Source organism: Leucoraja erinacea, chromosome 1 (assembly GCF_028641065.1).
Source record: "Leucoraja erinacea ecotype New England chromosome 1, Leri_hhj_1, whole genome shotgun sequence".
NCBI classification, from domain to species: domain Eukaryota; kingdom Metazoa; phylum Chordata; class Chondrichthyes; order Rajiformes; family Rajidae; genus Leucoraja; species Leucoraja erinaceus.
The window spans coordinates 156,826,310-156,851,204 of record NC_073377.1 but is presented as its reverse complement, the minus strand read 5'-3'; the positions used below and the strand labels follow the sequence as shown (position 1 = coordinate 156,851,204).

Genomic DNA, 24,895 nt, shown 5'->3' with positions numbered 1-24,895 from the left:
TGGCATTGGGAGTTATCAAGACTGTGTCAGAACCTACGGACTGGATGTCCTTGATGGTGACTGCTACAAATAAGAATTAACAGGAGATTCGTATATGTATTAATCCAAGGGACCTGAACACCGCACTCAAAATACCCTATCACCCCATGCGTACCGTGGAGGATGTAGCTGCCCACAGGGGTAAGCCAACGGTATTGTCTGTATTAGACACCAAGAGCTCCTTCTGGCTGATTCCCCTAGATCATGCATCATCTATACATACCACCTGCAGCACCGCTTTCGGCCGCTACAGATTTTTGCGCATGCCATTTGGCATCAGTTCAGCCAGTGAGGTATTTCAGCACTCCATGGAGCAACTGTTTGACGGATACCCTTGTGCTATCATTGTGGACAATATCATTGTTAGTGGCAAAGGCATGGAACAACATGATGCCAACTTGAAGAAGGTACTCGAGCATGCCAGGGAAGTGAACTTAAAACTGAATCCCCAAAAATGTTGGTTCCGTGTTAACCAGGTGAGCTAAGTGTGCATATTTTCACAGCTGATGGTCCCAAGGCGGATCTTTCATAGACTGTGGCTGTTAGCGAAATGTCCATACCCACTGATGTTGCAGGCCTGCAGAGATTTCTGGGCATGGTTAATTACCTCGGAAAATTAATTCCTAACTTCAGCAAGATCTCGGCTCCTTTGCTGCAGCTAACTCACAAGGACACTGCCTTGACATGGCACGAACATCAGAAACATGCTTTTGACACATCAGATGTCATGCCCACCTACCCTGGCTTATTACGATGTCAATAAACCTGTTACTTTGACCTGTGATGCATCCCAGTACGGCCTCAGTGCAGCATGTCTGCAGGAAGAGCAGCCTGTTGTTTATGCCTCCAGGACGATGACGGGCATGGAGATGAGGTATGCTCAGATCGAGAAGGAAATACTATTCAACTATTGCACTTTTGTACCGTAGAGACCAACCACCAGCCTTTGGTTACCATTTTAAACAAGCCTATACATACTGCTCCGGCGCAGCTGCAAAGAATGATGTTGCAGCTCCAGAAATATGATCTCTCTCTCACAAGCAGGATAAACACATGTATCTGGCTGACACCTTATCACATGTTCCCAGGAGGTCGAGCGCCCAGCACACATCAGAAATAGACACGTTTGACGTCATGGCAATTGATTTCACTCATCCTTCACATCTGGATACTTTGGTGGTTCCCACGGCAGAAGATGCCACACTGCAGATGCTCACCTTGGTCATCAATCACGGATGGCCTGGCAATCAGCATTTGCTTCCATCTGCTGTTCGGCCTTACTTTTCTGTCTAAGACGAACTGGCCATTGAAGGTGAGGTTATCAAAAAGGGCCTTAAGGCAGTGATCCCGGCTTCACTCCAACAGAAGTACTTTGACGCTGTGCACGGAGGTCATCCTAGTTCTGAAGCTATGGTGCAACGAGCAAAGAGCATGTTTTTCTGGCCTGCCATGTCAGATTATATACGCCAGAGGGTGCAGTCCTGCACTGTGTGCAACAGCATGGCTCCACATAAACAGAAAGAGCCCCTTTTGCAGCACCCGGTACCTGACTTGCCGTGGTCCATGGTGGCTACTGACCTTTTTGACTGGCGTGGCAACCAATACTTGGTCCTTGTTGACTCTTACTCCGGGTGGTTTGAGATCGATCTGCTTCCCACAGCTTCCACTGCGACGGTCGTCAAGAAACTTGCGAGGCATTTTTCGGTCCAATGGGCACCTCAAATCCTCATGTCTGACAATGGTAGCCAATTCGCAAGTCAGTGTTTCAAGGACTTTGCAAAGGAATGGGATTTTAGGCACATCACTAGCAGTCCGGAGTACCCCCAGTCGAACGGGCTGGTTAAGTGAGCTGTCCGCAGTGCAAAGGAGCTCATGGAGAAGTCCAGCAGGGCGGGGTCTGATGCATTTTTGTATTTTCTCAATTTCCGCCACATTCCACGTGATCCCACACTCGGTTCGTCGGCTCAGCGACTCCTGCCCAGACGGAAATTACGTCTAGATGCAGATCTTGGACACTAATTAACTACAACCAATGTTAATTACTTGCAGTATATCCTCCATTGCTTTACTGTAGATGATAGTTAATTTTTACAGCTTTATATACATATTACCCCTGCATGCTTTACGTTTGCCCTTTGGGGAAAAGCCCAAGAAGGGGGATGTAGATCAAACAATATTGTCGATTTGATCCATCTGGTTTTGCTGCTGATGCCCTGATCCATAATCCATGTCAGTTTTTCCACACCACCAACTTGTGGCAGGCTGGGCAGCCATGATGCTTTTTAGTTGTTAAATTACGATTCAGAGCCTAAAGTACTCATCTCGATGATCTCTGTATGTATACAAATTAAAGTACTTGTTATGATATATAATGACTCTGTATCATAAGTACTTTGCACAATCACCCCTTCTAAATCCATCATCAAATTCAGGGAACTGGGCCTCTGTTCGTCATTATGCAACTGGACCATCGACTTCCTTATGAGCAGGCCTCAATTGGTACAAATTGGCAGCAATACCTCCTCTTTGCTAACCATCAGCAAAGAGGCATCTGAAAGCTTTGTGCTCATTCCCCCGCTTTATTTTTCACTATATCCATGACTGCAGCCAGACACAGCTCCAATGTCAATTTTAAATTTGCCGATGATACCACTGTTGGATAGATAATGGGTTATGATGCAGAGTACAAGAAGGAGATAAATCATCTGGTTGATTGGTGCCGGAATAATAATTTGCCCTCAACATTATGAAAACCAAGGAACGGATTGTTGGTTTCAGGAAGGGAAACCTGAGGGACTATGCATCTGCCTATGTCAGCCAGACAGTGGTGGAGAGAGTCAGTGCATATCTCTGATGATCCATCCCAGGCCCAGCACTTTCATCAATTACGAAGAAAGCTCACCAACACCTCCACCTCCTTGGTAGTTTGTGGAGGTTCGGCATGTCACCAAATATTGTATTGAACGTATAGGTGTACACTAGCTGGCATAAAACTGGTTACATCACAGCCTGTTCTGGTAACATAATCGCCCAATAATATGTTTGTGCAGTAAGGTAACAGATTTGTCCCATTAATAAGCATTGCCATGCAAAGTGTAAAGTGCAAGGTTTTTAATGTAATTACTAGCTTACTCCGGCTCTAAATAATGACGTTGTTGCCTCTTCAAGAGCACTGGACCATCCAGTGAATCACTGGAGAAACAATTATTTCCAATGCCAATACCTTTGTAAGGTTATATGATCATTAGAGTGCTGTGTTTCATGGATAAAAATGTCAATGACCACAGATCAAACATAAAGCAGATGCAGATCTTGTCCACATGGACATTTGTTATTGTAACGAAGGCGCATATGAATCAGTCTCAAGTTACAGAAATCCATTGGAGTCAACAGTAGTTTCAAAATTACCCTTCAAGAGTTCAAGAGAGTTTATTGTCATGTGTCCCTAATAGGACAATGAAATTCTTGCTTTGCTTTAGCACAACAGAACATAGTAGGCATGAATACAGAACAGATCAGTGTGTCCATATACCGTTGTATAAATAAACTAAGGAGCTGATCGTGGACTTTAGGTGGGCACATCATCCGAGGATGTACACACCATTGAGAATAAAGGTCAAAAGTCAAAAAAACTTTATTTGCCATTTGTGCTTACACACATAGGAACTCTTGTGCGGTTGTTCAGAGAGTCAAGTCGTGAAAAAGACACACAGAAGACACATAATCTATAAAAACATATACTTCTCTAGAACTAAAAAAGAAAGAAAATGCCTAAAACCCTATATAAAGGGGAAAGTGAGAGCATTGTAAATTACACAAACCCTATATAAAAAGTATCGATTGCATTGTAAATTGCACAGGCCCAGGAGACAATATAATATAATATAATATGATGTGCTATGAGGTAGGTCAGGACATCAGTTCATTTTGTTTTGGCCAAGAGTCTCACTGTGGCAGGGAAGAAGCTCTTAAAAAAGCGTGTTCTGTTTGTGACGATGCTGTCCGCTCGTCTGTGCCTGAGGTTGTATGTGCAGTTTTTGTGTTTGAGCAGGGAGTGAGCTGGATGTAGTGTATCTCTGATGATTCTCTCTGCTCTTTTTTGACAGCGCTGTGAATAGATTGTATCTATGGAGGGGAGTTCCGTTCTGATAATCCTCTCTGCAGTCTTTATGACTCTTTGCAGAGCCTTCCTCTCTGTCTGTGTGGTGTTTCCATACCACACCGTGATGCCTGTGGTGAGGATGCTCTCTATCAGTCCTTTGTAGACCTGGGTGAGAGGGCGACAGTGCAGACCAGCTTTTCTGAGCAGCCTGATGAAGTACAGTCTCTGCTGTGCTTTTTTCACTGTGGCAGCAGTGCTCAAAGTCTAGTTCAGATCTGATGTTACTTGTAATCCCAGGTATCTGTAACTGTCAGCCCTCTCCACCACAGTCCCCTTGATGATAAGGGGCTGCAGAGGGGGGGGGGGGGGTCATTGCCACTTTTCATTTCACTGCGCATCTCGTGTGTGTATGTGACAAATAAACTTGACTTGACTTGACTTGATATATACACACATGAATAAATAAACTGATAAAGTGCAAATAAACAGATTATGGGCTATTAATGTTCAGAGTTTGTCCGAGCCGAGTTTAATAGCCTGATGGCTGTGGGGAAGCAGCTATTCCTGAACCTGGTCGCTGCAGTCTTCAGGCTCGTGTACCTTCTACCTGAAGCTAATGGGGAGATGAGTGTATGGCCCGGATGGTGTGGGTCTTTGATGATGCTGCCAGCCTTTTTGAGGCAGTGACTGTAATATATCCCCTCGATGGACGGGAGGTCAGAGCCGATGATGATGGACTGGGCAGTGTTTACTACGTTTTGGTGTCTTTTCCGCTCCAGGGCGCTCAATTTTTCGAACCAAGCCACGATGCAACCAGTCAGCAAGCTCTCTACTGTGCACCTGTAAAAGTTAGAGAGTCCTCCTTGACATACCGACTCTCCGTAATCTTCTCAGAAAGTAGAGGCGTTGATGTGCTTTCTTTATGATTGCACCAGTGTTCTCGAACCTGGAAAGATCTTCAGACATATGCACACCCAGGAATTTGGTATCGTCAGCAAACTTGATGATGGAGTTCGTACTATGACCGGTTACACAGTCATGAGTATAGAGTGAGTACAGCAGGGGGCTAAGCACGCAGCCTTGAGGTGCTCCCGTGCTGATTATTACGAGGCTGACACATTTCCACCAATACGAACTGACTGTGGTCTGTGAATGGGGAAGTCGAAGATCCAATTGCAGAGGGATGCGCAGAGACCCAGTTCTGCGGGTTTGGTAACCAGCTTGAAGGGGATGATTGTATTAAATGCGAGCTGTAATCAATGAATATCAGCCTGACATATGAGTTTTTGTTGTCCAAGTGGTCCAGAGCGGAGTGGAGGGCCAGCGAGATCGCATCCACCGTTGATGCGCGATTTTGGTGCCGTTTAGAGGGGGGCAGGTTTAAAAAGCGATTTTCCCTAGGCTGTTCAAATCGAGGTTTTTCAGCCTAGTTAATTATTAACGAAAAATCACTGGAAGATTCCCTCGCTTGAGCTATTATTAGTTTTAAGGGCTTTATTTAATTGTTATAGTAGGTTAAAAATTATCTTCTAAACCCCCGACCGCCGACAACGGGCCAGACCTCATATAGGGGAAAACAGAAGGTAGGCCATTAAAAAGGGCTTCTTAAGGTCCCTTTATACAAAGTTTAATGTTGCGAGTAGCTAATTTTGGGCCCATTATATCCGGCAGTATTTTTCTGGGCATTTGAGGGCACAAATCTACCGCAATGTGAACGTTCTAAACCAGCGCGTTCACAGGATCCCACTAGAAAGCTGATTTAAATGGACTTTAATTTACAGCAATTAAACACTAAATTCCTTCCATTTGGCCTATAAATTAATGTAAATGAGATTTAAAAAGCAAGTTTTATTGTGAATTATTTGTGAATATTATTTGGACACTTAGGCTATTTAAAAATGTTAATCATTTATTAAGAAATGAATAGATGTTTAGATCTAGTAATTGAAGTTTGGAATTAGCTACAATTAGGTAACTAACTAATTATATGCTTTAATTTCACGTCATCCAAGTAAGATTATTTTACTCCCCGGGCACTTTCCGTTGCAACCGCAAGTAATGCAACACCTGTCCCTTCACCTCCCCCCTCGACTCCATTCAAGGTCCCAAGCAGTCGTTCCAGGTGCGACAAAGGTTCACCTGTATCTCCTCCAACCTCATCTACTGCATCTGCTGCTCTAGATTTCAGCTGATTTACATCAGGGAGACTAAGCGGCGGTTGGGCGATCGTTTCGCCGAACACCTCCGCCCAGTCCGCAATAACCTACCTGAACTCCCGGTGGCTCAGCACTTCAACTCCCCCTCTCATTCCCAATCCGACCTCTCTGTCCTGGGTCTCCTCCATTGCCAGAGTGAGCAACACCGGAAATTGGAGGAACAGCACCTCATATTCTGCCTGGGCAGCTTGCATCCTGATGGCATGAATGTTGAATTCTCCCAATTTTGCTGGCCCTTGCTGTCTCCTCCCCTTCCTTAACCCTCGAGCTGTCCCCTCCCATCCCCCCGCCCTCGGGCTCCTCCTCCTTCCCTTTTTCCTTCCTTCTCCCCTCCCACCCCCCATCAGTCTGAAGAAGGGTTTCGGCCCGAAACGTCACCTATTTTCTTCGCTCCATAGATGCTGCTGCACCCGCTGAGTTTCTCCAGCAATTGTGTGTACCTAAGATTATTTTATATTTGTTTCAGAATGCTTCAATCTATGATAACTGAAATTTTCATTCAGTTCTCTTAATTTTTTAAGAAAGTTATGGGCTTTTGACTGTTCACGATCACAGCTTTTTTGTTATGTCCATAGGAAATCAATAGGGAACAGGATGCTAATTTCCGAGTATGAAAATGGCCATAACTTTTTAAATACTTGAGATATGAAAGTGAATTGGGTGTAAAATTAAACTTATTTTTTATGCTTTATCTGATGGGATAAATTGCAGACTTGATTTTTAAAATCTCAAAATTTTGTAACATTGCTACTTTGAGAGCTATCTATATTTTGGACTATGAGCAACAATTGGTGTGATTACAGTGGCTACAAAACTATCTGTAGAGAGAGGATAGACAGCAAAATGTCAAGGTCTATTAATATTGGTATCAATAACGACGGCAGGAATAATGATGATTACAAGAAGTTTGTGCAGGACCTCCAGATGGCAGTTTCCAATGAGCACAAATGTCACGCATCAATAAGTATGGAAATTGGTGGATAATATGACTGAAGTGGTATAAGAAGGAGGGCTTTAGATTATTGAGGCATTAGTGTTGAGTATCTGAGGGTGGCTCTGGGAGAGAGGCGGATACATATGTTTAAGGATTTAGTAGACAAATGTAAAAGGTGGGCAATGAAGTGTTGTGAAAGGCAGAGGAGATAAAGGCTAGAATAAAGGAAACAAAGGAAGTTTGAAGTTAAGGGGTGCTTAATTTGAGAAGGCTTAAAAGACGTAGGGGTGTGATGTCTCGGACATTGCTAAAATGTGGGTTATACCAGGAGAGGATAACAGCTGAAATTCCTTAACAGGATTTTCAGATGAGGAAGTGAGGGGGTAAAGAAAGAAGATGGACAACAATATTAATTCATGGAGGTGATTGTTACTTGAGGACAAATGCTAAAACAAAGCATGTAAGTAGATGCAATGAAGAATAACTCAATGATTTAACTGGGGTTGTGAAAAGAAAGAACTGAAAAACAAAAGAGGCAAATTACATTATTGGATGTGCACTAAGGGCCCCAAACAGTCAAATGCAAAGGGTAGGGCAATGTGCAGTCAGGCTTCTGACAAATGCTAAATAAACAATGGTAGGCAATTTCAACCACCGTAACAGCACAGACAGAGAGTAAAGAGTTTAGAAGGTACAGATTTCTTAAATCACATTCAAGGGAAGTTTTTTTTAATCCGTGCATAAAACCTCAAAAAAAGAGATACAGTACAGGACATACATTTTAGAATCTAGACTAATGAGTGTTCAGACCAAATAGGTGCACAATAAATTCAAAGACAAACTCTCAAAGTTATAGAACCCCCCATGCAAAAAAAGTGAATTTGATATGTGGAGAACCAGTCACACAGCAGAAGCCTCGAGCTATTGGAGGTGCAGAAGTGAAATAAAGACAGTTATTAGAAAGAAGTGCGAGAAAAATACATTAGCAGATGCAATCAAGAAACATGCTAAGATTTTACTTAAGAATGCAAAAGGAAAGAATAAATAAAATTTCAGAGGATTCCCAGAGCTATCCTCTCTGACCTGTGTAAGGTCTAGTAAGTCTGCCTTGCCAGTGGGACACAACTCACCTAGGAATTGTCACAGAGACGTATTACATGTTGACTTTAAGATAAGATTCTGTCAGGCAGTTGCCTGATTAGACTGGGGACATTATTCCCAATTTAGATACCATTTTCTAGATGTTTGCGAGGAGCACTTTGCAAGGATGACAGGACTGGGAGTGACTGCCATGTGCCGTAAGTTGTCCCTAGCATGTACAATAGGATGCGAAACTGGGATAATGGGTAATAGTTAGTCAGCATGGACTCAGTAGGCCAAAGGGCCTATTTCCATACTGTATCTCTAAACTAAAATAAACTAAACCAATTGGTTTGCTGAATCATTTCAAGGGTGTTTAGAACAATTCTAAATCATTAACTGTATTTAAACCCATCAGTTGCCTAAATGGGGTTTGAACTCACACCTCTGAATTGTTAGTTCAAGCCTCTGGGTTACTTTCCAAGTAAGTTCAGCCATGTATCCTCAACATACCTAATTTCTGACCAATGAACTGTACTGAAGAGATGAAAATCAAAAAACCTGTTGAGTGTATTTGCTGTGATTTTTATTTGAGAAAGGGATGAAGTCTCCTTACCTTGAATAGAGATTATCAGTAACTTATCTAATGCAGCAGTGAGCTGCAAAGAAAATACGTGCCATGAATCAGCCTCAATTGCCAAGAATGATCCAAAGCTAAGTGGATCAGGATGATAATGACCTTCATTTCTACCAGTAGACCTGCAGGTGTTTGAAGCTCTGTCTGAAGGCTATGGGGTCACCACTACCTATTATTTTTTTTTATCTCCAGATATGCCTCTCTTCATAGATACAGAGGCAGTTTTATATATTCTCTTTAATGATGTACGACCTGTGTGTTTGAATCGTACTTTCTCTACTTTTTAGTGTCTCTAGCCATATACTAGACTAAGTGCGACCCGTTGGGTCCTTGTCACATGGGAGGCCTGGTCCCCCAATGCAATCCGATCCCCCAACGCAATATTCCACCACTCACCCATAGCCCCCAACTGCGCAGGCACGGCTCATTCCCCCTCATCTCCAAGCCCCTCCTCTTCACCCTCACTCTTCTTTCACCTCTCGTCCTCCCCTCCCCCAATCCCTCCCTCACCTCTCCCTCCCTCTTCTTTCCTCTACCGTCAGTCACTGCCTCCCTCCCTCCATAACTCCTCTCCCCTCCCTACCCCCTCCTATCCCTCTATCCACCACCTTCCCCACACCTCACCTCCATTTATCCCTCCCCACTATCCCTCCTCACCTCCCCCACTGCCCTCCTCTCTCTTTATTCCCCCTCCTCCTCCTCACCACCCTCTTCTTTTCCCCCTCCTCCTGCACTCCCCAAATCCCTCCCTCACCTTTCCTTTCCCCTACCCTCAGTCACTCCCTCCCTCACCTTTCCTTTCCCCTACCCTCAGTCACTCCCTCCCTCCTTCCATCACTCCTCTCCCCTCCTCCCCCACTCTCCCTCCTCACCTCCGCCACTTTCCCCTCCCTCTCCCTCCCTACCGCCTCCTCTCCCTCAATACCCCACTCTCCCTCCTCAACACCCTAGTATCTCAAGGTTGCCGCTCCTCTCCCTTCTTGCGTGCCCCAGAGGGGCATCAGTCATCGGCGCCCTCAGAGCCAGGCTTAGGCCTTTGGATCCCCGGCAGGAAGGTCACGCCAGCAGGAAGGTGGGCGGCGGCAGGGAGGCGGGCTGCGGCCGGTGACTGACAGCGGAGGTTTTTAAACCTTAATAAGTTTTAAAATATACCACTGATCGGACCAAAACTTGGTGCATTTGCAGCACAGGACAACGGTGAGTAAGGTGGCGAACAATCGTAGCACTATCGCATACCGTTTTTGCGCAAATATGAAAACTATGCAAACTAGAAGATAACAAGATGAGAGTTTTAGTTATGTATAGATAGATACCCTTCCAATCTCTCTTCTAGCTTCTATTTTACACCACACCTAGAGAAACCATGACTGAAGCAATGTGGCAAATGATTGTACTCGCTCGTAGTGTTAGAAACTTGAACTCTTTCCTGTGGTTGCCTGCAGCTGCCACACTTCAATATAATTGAAAAAGGAAAAGTGACTTGTTAATGGAGCTGTAAAAGCGGAGCTATATAATACCAATTTCCGGTGACTAACCCATCTGTTTCCAAATCAGAAAAAAATGATTAAAATTAAGTGGAGTAGATTCCAACTGAATATCGCAAAAGGTATGCATTCTCAACATGATGGATCCGTGGGGCAATAGGTGCAAAGCATTCATATGAAAGTGCCAGGTACTGTTCTGCTGCTGTGCACTGGATGCATTTCAGAGAGAGTTCTCCAGGTTGATTCCGAGGATGAAGGGGCTGCATTATGACAACATTTGTGTATATTGGATCTATGCATTGGAGATTAGATAAATGAGAAATAATCTTTGTGAAGCATGTAAGATGCCGTGGGAGTTGTATGTGGGAGAGAAGGGGGGACTGAGGTGGGGGAGAGAGAGGGAGGGAGAGCGAGAGAAGGGGAGAGGGGGTGGGGAGAGAGAGGGGGACAGAGAGAGAGAGGGGGAGAGAGAGAGTGGGGGGGAGAGAGAGAAGGTGAGAGGGGAGGGTGAGAGGAGGAGAGGGGGGGGAAAGGGGGGAGAGGGGTGGTAAGGGAAGAGGGGGACCAGAGAGGGGGGGGGGGGGGAGAGAGCCGAGGACCGGACCCAAGCCGAGTCGCGAGCGGGTAAAGCATCGACAAAGGATCGCGAGTTGGGGGGGGAGAGGGGGGGGGATGGGGGGAGAGAGAGGAGGAGGGGGGATGGGGGGAGAGAGGAGAGAGAGGGGGGGTGAATGGGAGGGGGAGGGGGGGGAAAGGAAGCGGGGGAGAGAGAGGGGGGGGAGAGGGGGAAGTGGGGGGAGGATAGAGGATAGAGGGGGAGAGAGAAGGGGAGAAAGGGGAAGAGCGGGGCCGGAGAGAGGGTGGGGGGAGAGCCGAGGACCGGACCCGAGCGGAGCCGAGGTGTGAGCTGGCAAACGTCGACCAAGGACTGCGAATTGGGGGGGGGGGGAGGGGGGGGGGGGGGAGAGAGGGGAGAGAGAGGGGAGGAAGACGAGGGGAGAGAGAGAGGAGGAAAGGGAAGGGGAGGAAAGGGAGGGGAGGAGGGTGGGAGATGGGGAGAGGGGGGGGGGGTGAGGAAGGGTGAAGAGGGGGAGAGGGAGCTAAAGGGAGGGGGAGGTGGGGGGGGGGAAAGTAGGGGAGGGTAAGTTCAATCGGTGAAAAAAAGATAAAGGGGAAGTAAAAAACGGGGAAAAGCAACGTAATAAAATAGTAAAAAAGCGCGGAAATCACGGAGAAAACCGCTGTTCGAAATTAAATGTTAAATGTTAACTGTTAAACCTGTAGTAACATTTTCAAAGTTAAAGCAATAAAATGAAGTTCAATCGGACTCTTATCAAAGTGAGAATGACCGATGAGAATTTTCTGGAAAGATGAGCCGGGGAACTCGCAGGATTCCGCAGGAGCTGGAGTACAGGGCCTGACTTGAATAACCAGAGGGGGGGAGGGGGGGGTGGAGAGGGGTCTGGAGGGTCACTTGCAGCGTGTGGAACACAGCGAAAAACTTTGTAAACATTTTCATAAATAATTCGAGAAATAAAGCATGAATTTTTCAGATAAGATGATTTTGGACACCACGGGATAAAACTCTACAAAAAATTTACCGTTAGGGCTTCGTTTTTTCGAGCAATGTGATTATACACATACACACCCACACACATCCAAGATCAGAGTTTTATAATTATACTAGACCAAGAGGGACCCGTTGGGTCCCGTCCCCTCATCCCCCCCACACACACACACACAATAACCACCCCCCATGATATTGGAGAGAAGGGGGGGGGGGAGGGGGGGAGAGGGTGGAGAGGGGAGGGGGAGAGAGAGAGGAGGGACGAGGGGGAAGAGAGGAGAGGGGGAGAGAGAGGAGGGGGGGTCGAGAGGATGAGGAGGAGGGGGAGAGGATGAGGAGGGGGGAGAGGAGGGGCAAAAGAGGTGGAGGAGGGGGAGAGGCGGAGGAGGGTAGAGGAGGAGGAAGAAGAGGGGGGGAGAGGAGGAGGAGGTGGGGGGGGGAGGGAGGAGGGGGAGAGAAGGAGGGGGAAAGGAAGAGGGGGGAAAGGTGTAGGGGGAGAGCTGGATGGGGAGAGGAGGAGGGGGGAGAGAAGGAGGAGGAGTGGGGAGCAGGGTGGGCGTCAACAAAGGACTGCGTGTTCAGCGGCTTCAATCCAGAGCCCAAGGAGGTGGGGGGGGGGGGTCGACACAGGGGAGGGCTGGTTCATGAAAGCAATACTCTGTTCCTCCAGGCTGCAGGCTCCCGGGACAGCGAGGGGGTAGAGACAGGGCGAGGGTAGCTTGCTGCCTTTTGGTGCTGGGGTTTCCGATTTGCAGCATCATTTTGAGACAGGGTGCGGGCAGAGGCAGGGAGAGGGATGCGGGCGGACGTGGACTTGAGGGAGGCTGCGTGTGGGCGGACAGGCGGTTATGGACCCCGAGCGAGTGGGGCACAGCCACTGCGAGTGGGCGGCCGCCGACGTCACTTGCAGCGCATGAACACAGTGTGCAGCCAATGTGACTTTATTTAATAACTCGAGAAATAATGCATGAATTTTTTAGATTTGCCAATTTCGGAGTCCACGGGATAAATCTGTACAGGAATATGTAAAAAAGGTGCCGTTAGGGCATAGTTTTTTCGAGCAGATGTGAACACACACACACCACAAATCTATGTTGGTTTCATTTTCAAACTAGTTATAGAGATTCAGCCAGGAAACAAGCTCTTCGGCCCACTGAGACCACACCAACCACTATTCACATCTACACTAGTTCTATATTATTCCAGTTTCGCATCCTACACCCGAGGGCAATTTACAGAAACCAATTAAGCTATCAACCTGCATGTCTTTCTAATGTGCAAGGAAACCGGAGCACCCAGTGAAAACCCATGTGGTCACAGGGAGAACATGCAAACTCCACACAGACAGCACCCGAAGTCATGATCCAGCCCAGGTCTCTGGCGCTGTGAGGCAGCATCTCTATGGCTGCTCAACTGTACCACCCTGTTGAAGAGTAATTTCTTGTCAGTCAAAAATCTTTGGTATTGTGAGAAACTGAATCAATTAATTTACTCTAAGCTGTTTCAGATTTTTGGAATATAGACACGTCAAGAATTATACAAAAGCACAGGAAAGTGAGGTCAAAGCTAAAATCAGAACATTGAACAATGGAACAAGCATGAGAGGCCAAATAACCTCTTCTGGATCTTTTCTTCTGAATTATGATTGTAACTTAAACAGAAATCCTTTTCATTTCACCTTCACATTGCATTAAAATATTGTGAATTGTAAATTAATTTCTAGTTTAATATATTTGGTTCTAAGCTTAACAAATTTAGATCCTGTGGGCAAAATTACATAAAAATCTAAATGCTAGCATTTGTTTCCACAAGGGGGCGATACGAAGATGGAACTAGCAGCTCTGTATCGAGTGGCTTTAGGTTACCTTAGTACTGGAGATCCAGAGAGAGCAATTACTGTAAGTACAATGTTGGTATTTGGTTCTTTGCGTTTTATCCCTATGTTGTTTTAGTTCAACGCATTAACACTTGAGAAATGTACTGGCTTTGTATTCCTTAAAACATGAACATGTTTTTTGTCCAATAAATATTTTAAATGAGGGTTCTTGTTAAAATGATGCTGTGATTTCCCATTAACGTAAAAATATACTCAATTTCTAGCATTTCTGGAAATTGATCTAGAAATCATTGGAGCTGTCTTCCACTGAAAATAACTGATTTTCATTGGGGCGATGCTGGAAAGAAAAACATTGCTGCCATTTGTACGAATTTCCAGGCCAAAATTTATGTAGTTGTAGTAAATCACAATAACTTCGTATTTTGAAGCTACGGCAAAATATTATTCTAATGGTTAAAATGAAAAACAAACTAAAATTGGTATTGTTGAGAGAAGTCTATTGATTCTGTTTAATTTGTTACTGTACTTTATCTTGATAATATAATTTTCATAGCTCCTTTTAATTGCATTTAGTATATCTTTGTTTTTTTCAGAGACCTTTTTGAAGTAGGAAAAGAATAGGGGAGAGATCTATTAAAGAGTGTAAACAGAGCAAGTGGGTAAAACTCCCAAAGGAAATATATGTTATCAAGGATAGGATGAAGAACAGTTAAGATAGACTATGCTGCAAAGGCAAAAGGAAAGAAGTAGTGGAGTATGCTTAGGGGGTAGCACTTATTTTCTCTGGTATCTCAAGCCCTCAGCTCTCTCCTATCCAAAATAGCACCCTCAGTCTGTGTTTTATTGCTGAGATGTGTTGGAGCATTTTCCTGGTGACCTCTACAGTGCTAGCCCTTCTATCCCCCTTCTCCATTGTTCACCATCATAGCTAATTATGGGTTGAGAATCCAATCCAACTTGGTAAATTTTGGTTGTGATCTTGCTATGTACCCTGGTTTATAAAAATGATACAAACTGGGCAAACTTTATAAAATAATGTTTATGCGCTGGAAATTCAGAGAAAATGTAGGAGATAAATAAATATAAAGGGAGAAAAAAAGAGACAAATCAGGAAGTCATGCAACTCTCAAAGATTTTGGAGTATTGAGTGCAGTTGTGGTGGCTTCATTACAGGAAGGATGTAGAGGCTCTAGAGAGGATGCAGAAGAGGTTTACGAGAATGCTTCCTGGATTAGGTGGTATTAACTACAAGGAGAGGTTGGACAAACCTGGATTGATTTCTCTGGAATGCGGAGGTTGAGAGGATACCTGATAAAAGTATATAAAATGATGCAAGGCATAGATTGTGTAGACAGTCAGAACCTTTCTCCCAGGGTGAAACTGTCAAATACTACAGGGCATGCCTTTAAAGTGAGAGGGGCAAAGTTTAAAGGAGATGTGCACGGCAAGATTTTTTACACAGATGGTGGTGGGCGCCTGGAACCCACCACCAAAGGTGATGGTGGAGGCAGGTACAATAGTGTAACGGGTTTTAGATAAGCACAAGGATATGCAGGAAAGTGAGGGATATGAATCATATGAGGCAGTTTAGAGATACGGTGCGGAAAGTTCACATAAACCAATGATCTCCGTACATTAACACTACCCTACACACTAGGGACAATTTACACCAACAAGAAGCCAATTAACTAACATACCTATACGTCTTTGGAGTGTGGAAGGAAACCTAAGATCTCGGGGAAAACCTACGTGGTCACGGGGAGAACGTACAAACTCCATACAGGCAGCACCTGTAGTCGGGATCGAACACGAGCCTCTGATGCTGCAAAAGCTGCAAGGCAGCAACACCACCGCTGCGCCACGGTGCTGACCATGAGAGTTAAGATTAGTTTATCTTAGCACAGTTTATATTCAGCACAGACATTGCGGACCGAAAGGCTTGTGCCTGTGATGTACCATTCAATGTTCTCTGTGCCAGAGAAATGTATGGAATGAGGAGAAATGTGGGAAAGAATTAGAGGCAGAGATAGATATAAACAGAAATTAGAATCAAGCTGCACAAAGGGAGAACGATAGCATGGAAATATAAAAATGTGCAAAGCTAGAAAGGTTTATGGGGAGGTAGTAAAACAGACAGAAATAGGAAAATATGATTTTTTTTTATCAATAAAATTTAAGCATTTAACTTAAAAATCTGCAATGTTCCCTGCATGCTAGGGGCCAAGAAAAGTTAATCTTAAATAATATAATGTTTAATATTTTTGATTACTTCATAGGACCCAGCTCTGAGTTGGTGGCATTAGTTGTTATTATACTGCATACAATTATTTTATTGAAGTCTGCGCTGCACAATTTTGCCTTTGAATACTTAAAAAAGAATGTGGATGCTGACAGTGTCAATAAGAAAAAAGGCAAATGTTTTCTTTTTAAGAGCCATTGTGTACAATTTGCATTTATATTTTATTATATTACTAATTTCTCCATCTGAGTGGAGCTCAGATGTATACAGGCCTTAGATCATAGTTCCCTCCTCCCTTAGGACATCTGCTTATCATTATACTGAGCATGCTAGCTTTCTACTTTGCCTTGTGGTAATATGCTGTTCATTGCCAGGCCAGGCCTCGGAGACATGCTAAAGAGGTCCTGCCACACAGCTCAAGACTCCTGGGGTCTGTGCTCTGGGGTCTCTGTGGTTGTTTCCCTGCTTTTCCATCAGAGTTTTCATCTCCGTTATCCTGTTGTAATGTGCCCACCTCGGGCTGTCTTTCTGCGGAAGGCTACGGTCAGGATCTAACAGCAACAGCTGGTGTAAAAGACAACCATTTCCTCCCACTGTTACCTCATTAGTGTTTTCTCATTCAAGTACAAAAACATAACTCCTATTGAAAATTAAAGGAACAATATTTAAAGATATTTTTCATGAAATAGAGAATTAACAGAGTTCGGTTTGTTTAAAATCATCATACACAATTTGTGGTGTTTTTTTAAAATTATTCCATTATTTTTATCTTATGGCTCATCATTTCGATATGTAAATGAAACCGGTGACAGATGTAGTAATTTATGAAATGCATGTTATATCTATGCTATTTAATCCATTATTTAACTGAATTGCGTATGATGATTTACCTGAAGCATGAAATCTGTGATCAGCATCTGCGATTTGCTTTTCAAACATTTACAGTCATAAAAATATTTACACTTATGCATGGTCTTTATCTATGAACTTTTGCATGAAATATTTCATTCCAATGCTTTGATAACATAGCATTGGGTATAGTAAATTGCATTATAAGATTCAGCAATTAAAACATTTTGTTAAGTCCAGATCAAAATGCATGGTAGATAAACCAATATTACATTTACCTTACTTGTCTTATTTTAATACAACATACAAAGGAAAGAGCTTTCAGTGAAACAAATGACTTTATGTTCCCCAAATTGACAAGTTTCTTTTATATTTTACCAAAGCCTAGCTGAACCCGAGAAACATTCAAAACTCTACACAATTTACCTCATCAGAGGGTCCAAATGACACCAGTAAAATTAAATGTGGATACAATGAAAGGTATCGAACATTTTTTAGAACCACGAATGTAATACCCGATATGAAATAAACCACATGCTTAATACTGCAATTGCATTTATTTATATAACAGAAAAATTCCATTGCCGGTTGTTCCCATTTTATATGATAAGAACAGAAGTTGCAGTTGAAAAGGTGAAATATCATGTGTTATATGATATGTGATTGAAGCTTTTCAGGAATTGAAAAGGCATTTGGATTTTCTTTACTGTGCGTCTCATTATAATTCTTTTTGCCCAGCATCTCAAAGTATTCCCAGTTTTAAGAAATGCACTCCATTCATTACCATAATTACAAATAAAAGAATTTCAAAATAAATTAATAATGTGTAAGGCTTTAATCCTTATATTGCTTTAAACAACCTGCCAAGTACTTCAGATTTGAATGTTTCTCAATCATAGTGGATGCACAGAAGATGCCTTAGGAATTTAATTTTAGTGTATAATGTGGTCAAAGTAATGTGATTTTTTTACTGCTTTTTTAATATAAAATTCTATGCAGTATTAAAAAACTTTCTGATGTGTGAGAATAAAGGTATTTCCTAAAGAGCAGCTCACAGTGGAGGTTTAGTTCTAGGTACTTGTTGGTGCCGAAGCATGTAGTTGCATACACTATGATTTTGATGTCTTGGGAGGATAGTGGAACTTGACAGCAAGGTATATTGCTATTGACATAACTGTAAGATAAAAGCAAAGCAGACAATCAGGCCATAGCACTATATTCAAAAGAGAACTTTGAATATTCTTTGCAAATACACTCACCAGTCACTTGCTTTTAGCAGCTCCTTCATTTTCTCCTGGGTAGGTTATGCTCCCTGTATCATTCACCTTTCCTACGACTCTCATTTCCTCCATGTCATCACTGGCATCCAAGCCAAACTGCATATAGTGTATGTCCAAGATTTCCCATTTGACGCGCTGTACTCCTCCTTCCATTACTGCTCTTGTGTGGCTGCTGGTTTCATGTATGTCTTCGTTCAGCAGCGCACAGGCTTGTTTTGTCAATAACCATTTATTTGTTGCTGAAATAGAAGCAGCCATTACATCTGACCTCTCTGTTTCATCAATTATGGATAGATTATTGGATATGAACATCTGCAAAAGCTAGCAGTTAGAATCACCTTCTGGCTTGCATGAGGTAAAGTATTATACTGGTGTTTATTGTCAGACCAAACCCTAGTGGAATGACTGAACTATTCAAGGAACAGAAAATTCCCAATGGCAGGCATCTACAGTAAACCTGCTTAGAGCTTTTATATGCAGTTGCAACAGTAATAATTTATTTGTTTAATCTTGTTATGCGCTGAATTCTGGAACTCCTCCATGAAAATGGATAAACTCTAGTCAATAACACAATGGGATCAAAGGACAAAACCAAACTAGCCGCAGAACAGAGTACATATGAACCTATGGCTTGAATATGAGAATCACTTTCCCATTCCACAAACCCCACCCCAAGTCATGCTAAGGATACCATAAAAACAACAATGTTGCAACACAATTTTAGGAATGTGTACCTAGTTGACCATATTTATGCCAACATATAAATGAGGTTACAAAATAATTCATTCAACCCAAGCAGTCTTAAAAGCAAGCCGATACTTAAAATCACATTCTTCCACCGGTTACCTTTTTCTTTCAATTCCTTCTCTTTCATCTGTCTTTTCAAACTAAGTTTGAATGTTGAAATAATTTCTAATACAGACATTGGAATTCAATTCCACAGCCCTGCTCTAATTTTATATCAATGTTCCTTGACCTCACTATTCTAAATCTCATACATTTAGTACCATATCCAAGTCTCTCAGCCTCACCAGTTTGTCTCCATCCACCTGAACAATTCTTGATTAGAATTGAGAAAATTAAATATAGGCCACGCATATCTTGCAAATCTAATGTTTTCTTCATGCAGGAGTCCACTCGAATGGCCATAAACTGATTAGACATGTGGGCTGCAAAGTTTCAGGAATGAATTTGTCAGGGCAGAAACTATATTCTGCTATTACAAGGCTTTAGCATAACGAGGTATGGCTGCAGTGAGAGGGACTTGATTAAGGCTGCAAAAACTGATCTGCAAAATAAATGTAACACCAATCTGTGGTCTTCTGACACAAACAAACATTTAAGAACATGATTACTACTTAAACAAGTAAGTCTTATTTTGAAACTGAATTATCATGTTCAATTCTTCTGTAAGGAGCTTTAAAAGCTGACAGCATGCCTCAGTATTTTGTGGGGACAACAAGCGCAGTCATGCACTGTCAGACTTAATAAAGATTTATCTGAAAGTTCCAGGCAGTCCCTGCAGGATATCTTTTCAGGATAACAAGTTGGGCTGCTCAGGAAACTTTGCAAATAGGCTTATACAAACAATATACTGTCCTGATCGTAGTGTGTTAGCAGCTTCTATCTTGTGCCTTTTCAGGACTTCCTTCAAATTGGGCTTAGGGCACCCAAGAATATCCCTCTGATTTCTCCCTGTTGGGTGATTGACTCGTGTTAGAAACATTGGTATATTGGCATCGGCAGTCTTTTATTTCTGATGTTATTTTTTTCAGACGCCTGTGACATTTTGCAATCAAATATTTAAGCCAAGTAGCTGAAACAACACTGTGGGTTCATGCATCATTTGCTTAGTGTCTGGTTTACATAGAGCTTCCTGGATTTGGGGTTCAGCAAAGGTACATAACTTGGTCTAAAGGGAAGAAGAAGTTTACAAATTCTTCCAAAGCAGTTGTTGTCGATGAGCTGCTCATCGCGAATGGTATGTTAGCTTTCATTGCAAAAGGATTTGAGTATAGGAGCAGAGAGGTTCTACTGCAGTTGTACAGGGTCTTGGTGAGACCACACCTGGAGTATTGCGTACAGTTTTGGTCTCCAAATCTGAGGAAGGACATTATTGCCATAGAGGGAGTGCAGAGACGGTTCACCAGACTGATTCCTGGGATGTCAGGACTGTCTTATGAAGAAAGACTGGATAGACTTGGTTTATACTCTCTAGAATTTAGAGGATTGAGAGGGGATCTTATAGAAACTTACAAAATTCTTAAGGGGTTGGACAGGCTAGATGCAGGAAGATTGTTCCCGATGTTAGGGAAGTCCAGGACAAGGGGTCACATCTTAAGGATAAAGGGGAAATCCTTTAAAACCGAGATGAGGAGAACTTTTTTCACACAGAGAGTGGTGAATCTCTGGAACTCTCTGCCACAGAGGGTAGTTGAGGCCAGTTCATTGGCTATATTTAAGAGGGAGTTAGATGTGGCTAAGGGGATCAGGGGATATGGAGAGAAGGCAGGTACGGGATACTGAGTTGGATGATCAGCCATGATCATATTGAATGGCGGTGCAGGCTCGAAGGGCCGAATGGCCTACTCCTGCACCTAATTTCTATGTTTCTATGTTTCTATGAGCTACGGTATAGAATTGAGTAGGATTAAGATACTGGACTTTTCAGCCTAGCAGAGGAAATGCAATTGGAAGATGATATAAATGTGAACAGTTGTACTTGGTCAAAATCTATACACTTCTGCTTGGAGAAGTTTTCTTCACTGTGTATTTATCCAGTACCTTCTTGAAAGCCACAATGGAATCTGCCTCCCTTACGTCTGCAGGAAATAAATTCCAGATTCCAATCACACTCTGAATAAAAGAAGCTTTTCCTCATATCACTATTAATTGTCTTCCCCTTTACTTTACACCCGTGCTTCTAGTCCTCAATCTCACCACCATTGGGAACAGCATCCCACTATTCACTCCATCCAGTCCTCATTATTTTGATCTCAACTCAGCCTTCTCGAAAGAAAACAGTCCCAGCCTTTCTATCCTAATAACTGTTGTCCCTCATTCCAGAAACAATTCTTGTATATTGAACCCTCTCCATTGCCTTCACATCCTTTTTTTTTAAAAAGGCAACCAGAACTGAACACGATACTCCAGTGAAGGTCCAGTAGTTTACAAAAAGTTCAACGGTCGATGAGCGTGAGGGGGGGGAGGGGAAGATAAGGATGGACCCTGTGTGGGAGGATGCCATGAAGACAATGGGGACCCGATGTGGGGGGACCGTCGTGAAGGACAGTGGGAGAATAAAGGGGGAACCGGTGTGGGGGGGGTGGGGGGGGGGGGGGGGGGGGGGGGGGGGGGGGGGGGGACTCTAGTTTAGAATCCTCTGTCCAGGGGATAAGTCTGTGTTTGTTTGTTCGTTCATTTGTTCCGGTAAAGGTGCCGTGCACATGGCAGCCAGCTAACGGTCGCCTGTCTTTTCCTTTTTGTTTTAATTTCTTTTAATTTCAATTTTTTTGTGTACCTTGTGTGTTGTGACTGTTGACAGACCAATATCCGTCTGGGGATGAATAAAGTTTTATCGTATCGTATCGCATAGTAGAATGTCATGATTCACATTCTGAATTGTCTGAAAAACAAGCATTTACCAAAATAGCAGTGAAGATTGGTAAAAATATTGTCAATGTTCTCCAATGACTTGTGTTTGAATACAGCAAAGTGACAACATTCTATGTAACCTTGACCTTCCAAAAATCCATTATTTGTATCTGCTGTTAGACCAGTCTAATTAGATGACCTGATCAAAAGACTATTTGCTCTGTTGGTTCCACAAAACAATAATATATCAATTGAATTGTCCTTAGTGCTTTCAACTGAATTGTAGACTTGTCTCTTTAATAAATGCATGATTGGAATTAAATGCTAAAAATTGTCAAATGTCAATGAATTTGGGCTGTGACTTTTATTGCATATCAGTACAGTTTACTTCAAATTTAACATCAAAAAGTAAAATCATTTCTCTCATATCTTGAAAGGTTGACAAAAATCTACAGGGATAATTTTCATTTGAAAATGAAATCATCCTTGAGGCTACAAATTATTAAATGCCATTGAGGTGGAATGCCATAAAAAATTTAACCATATATGGCTGTTGACCATTAATGTATGTCTCAGAGTGTCTGATTTATAGATTTGAAGTTCTTTCAAGTGGGGTGTAAATTGTACTATTTGAAATGAAGATTGTTAAAATGAATTAGTAGCAGAACACATGTAGCAAGTATGTAATTTATATTGGATAGAAGAGGAAGATTGCATTCACCATTTATACAGCCTAACATATTTGTAGAAATGTTAAAGATAATTTTTCGAGACCTTCCTATATGAAGGAACCTTTCTGTTACTGATATATAAAAATGAACCACAGATGTATGTAGAATTCCCTCTGCACATGTTTTAAGAGTAAGTACTTATGTTGCAGTGCTGGCCTCAGCTGGCCTGAAGCCCAGTGCAGGTCTTATTGAAATCATTTATTAATGCAAATCTCTGTCCCTCAAACTGAAATAGCATTCATTTTGGGCCACATGAGGTCTCTTTAACCATTGCCAGTGACACTACAGTTCCACTACTATGATGCGTAAAGTTGCAATTAAAATTTAGTGCTGAAACCGATATTATGTTAGGAAAATCATTATGAATACTACATTTGTATCATATACTAATGTGCTTGGCAGCTACAATTGTAAAGCAACACTAACAAACGATTAATATTTATCCTGATACCAGTAGTAATTTGAAGGTTATTGGATCATAAATTTTCTTAAGCTAGAAAGCTCATGCCTTTTAAAATCTTCTTACATGCCCAATGAAAATAACTTCCAATTGCTCAAAGCTCAGTTTTATACGCACCACTGCAAGGGCAGTGGAGGGTATTTGAAATAAATGCAATGACCTGAAGAGACAAGCCAACAATAAGCTGGGCTGGCTCTCTAGAGTGCCAGATCTACAGGTTGAGGAACCATCAGTGGAGGAGTGGCTGTTCTCTAGGGAGGAACATATTTGTTTAATCAATAAACTCTGAAATCATTGGGGTGGATAAATATAGCTAGATGGATTGGCATTTATAGCCCTGTGCAACATTAAGAAAACAACAGTTACAGTTATTTTCAGAATGAATCTTTTTACCTTTGTGTTGCTTATCTTTTATATTGATTCAGCTTTTAGCACCACTATTTCCATATTTAAGTTTGCTGTTGTAAACTATGAATGCCAAATTATAGCAATTTTGTTAAAAGTTTTTCCAATCACAGATGATGAAGAGAGTCATGTTATTTTACAGTCATGATCAATTTTGTTTTCTTTCCAGTATTAGAGGTTCTTCCATTACAAAACATACAATATTACAAAAGCAATTAGCATTCAATAATCCTGTACATATCCTCCCAAGCAAACAAGAGAAAATGTAGAGGGAAAATATTGAGCTAGTAGTCCATCTTAAAAGAAAAATCAAATAGGTGATTCGTGTTCTTGATAAAGAACAACTAACACGGGAGCAGGTCTCGGGAAATCAAAGCCATAAAAACGACATCCTATCCTATCCTATCAGTACAATAAAAATTGTAAATGTCACCATGTGCACTCAAAAATATTGTGAATTTGAGTACTTTTAGGATCTGTTTGAGTCCACAGGAAGAGCTGGGCCCGATGTAAATGCACTGGATTCCCACTAAAGGAAATCCTGATCTATCACCTCTAAAGTACATCTATTTCCCTAGGTGCGGTCAAAGAATATATGTAAATAATGAGAAATTTTAATTTTCCTGACTTTGATGTTCCTTTTAAATATTCTGCACTTGCCCAGTTTTATTAATCTCAGGCATTTTCTGTAGTACCAATGGTTTTCTCAATGAACATTCTGCAATATGTTATTTGAAAGGGAACAAAGTTCAATGAAGAGATATCAGACAGACAATGTTTATCCCAATCTTCCAAGTTCTATTTAACCATATTTGAAATAGACCTTTCCTGTCCATTCAAATGTCAGGGTTATTAATGTAAACTTCTATATGCATCATTACCAGTATGTGTTAATGTTCTCTGGTTTGTTTTATGTGAGGGGTGGGGGAGGGGGGTCAGGGGAAACTTTTTTTCAATCTCTTACCATGCAGGAGATGCAATTGTTTTCTGGATCGTATCTCCGGTCGCTCCGCGGCCTAACATCATGGAGCTGGCGGCCTTGCTTGAGACTGACTTTGATTCCCACCTCAGGGTCGTGGACTTATCATCGGAGCCTGTGATCCCTTGCCTGGGATCGATCGCCTGCGGATTTCAACATCGAGGAGCTCGCAGTCTCGGGTAGAGACTGATGTCTGGAAGTTCCAAAGTTGCAACTGGTTCGACCAGCCCCAATCCGGGGTCTGATCGCCCGGTGTAGGGGAGCTGAGATCCCCCTGATGCAGGAGCTTGATCGCCCCGATGCGGAGGGCCCGACTGACGGCTACAGGAGCGAAGATCATCTCATCAACGGAAGGCTCAAGGCCAATGAGGACAAATAAGCGAAGAGATTGAACTTTTTCTTCGCCTTCTATAACAGTGAGGAATGTGGTGGATGTTTATGTTAAAATGTATTTTGTATGTT

At 42.6% G+C, this 24,895-nt stretch overlaps 1 protein-coding gene across 2 annotated transcripts in view; it reads left to right on the top strand.

Moving 5' to 3' along the window:
• The window catches only part of ttc29 (tetratricopeptide repeat domain 29), a 323,363-nt gene that overhangs the window by 142,847 nt on the left and 155,621 nt on the right, over nt 1-24,895 (top strand). For both annotated transcript variants that reach the window (XM_055646422.1, XM_055646429.1), the window contains exon 7: nt 13,872-13,957. In XM_055646422.1, coding sequence (XP_055502397.1) covers nt 13,872-13,957 — 86 coding nt within the window. The remainder of the gene's footprint in view (nt 1-13,871; nt 13,958-24,895) is intronic.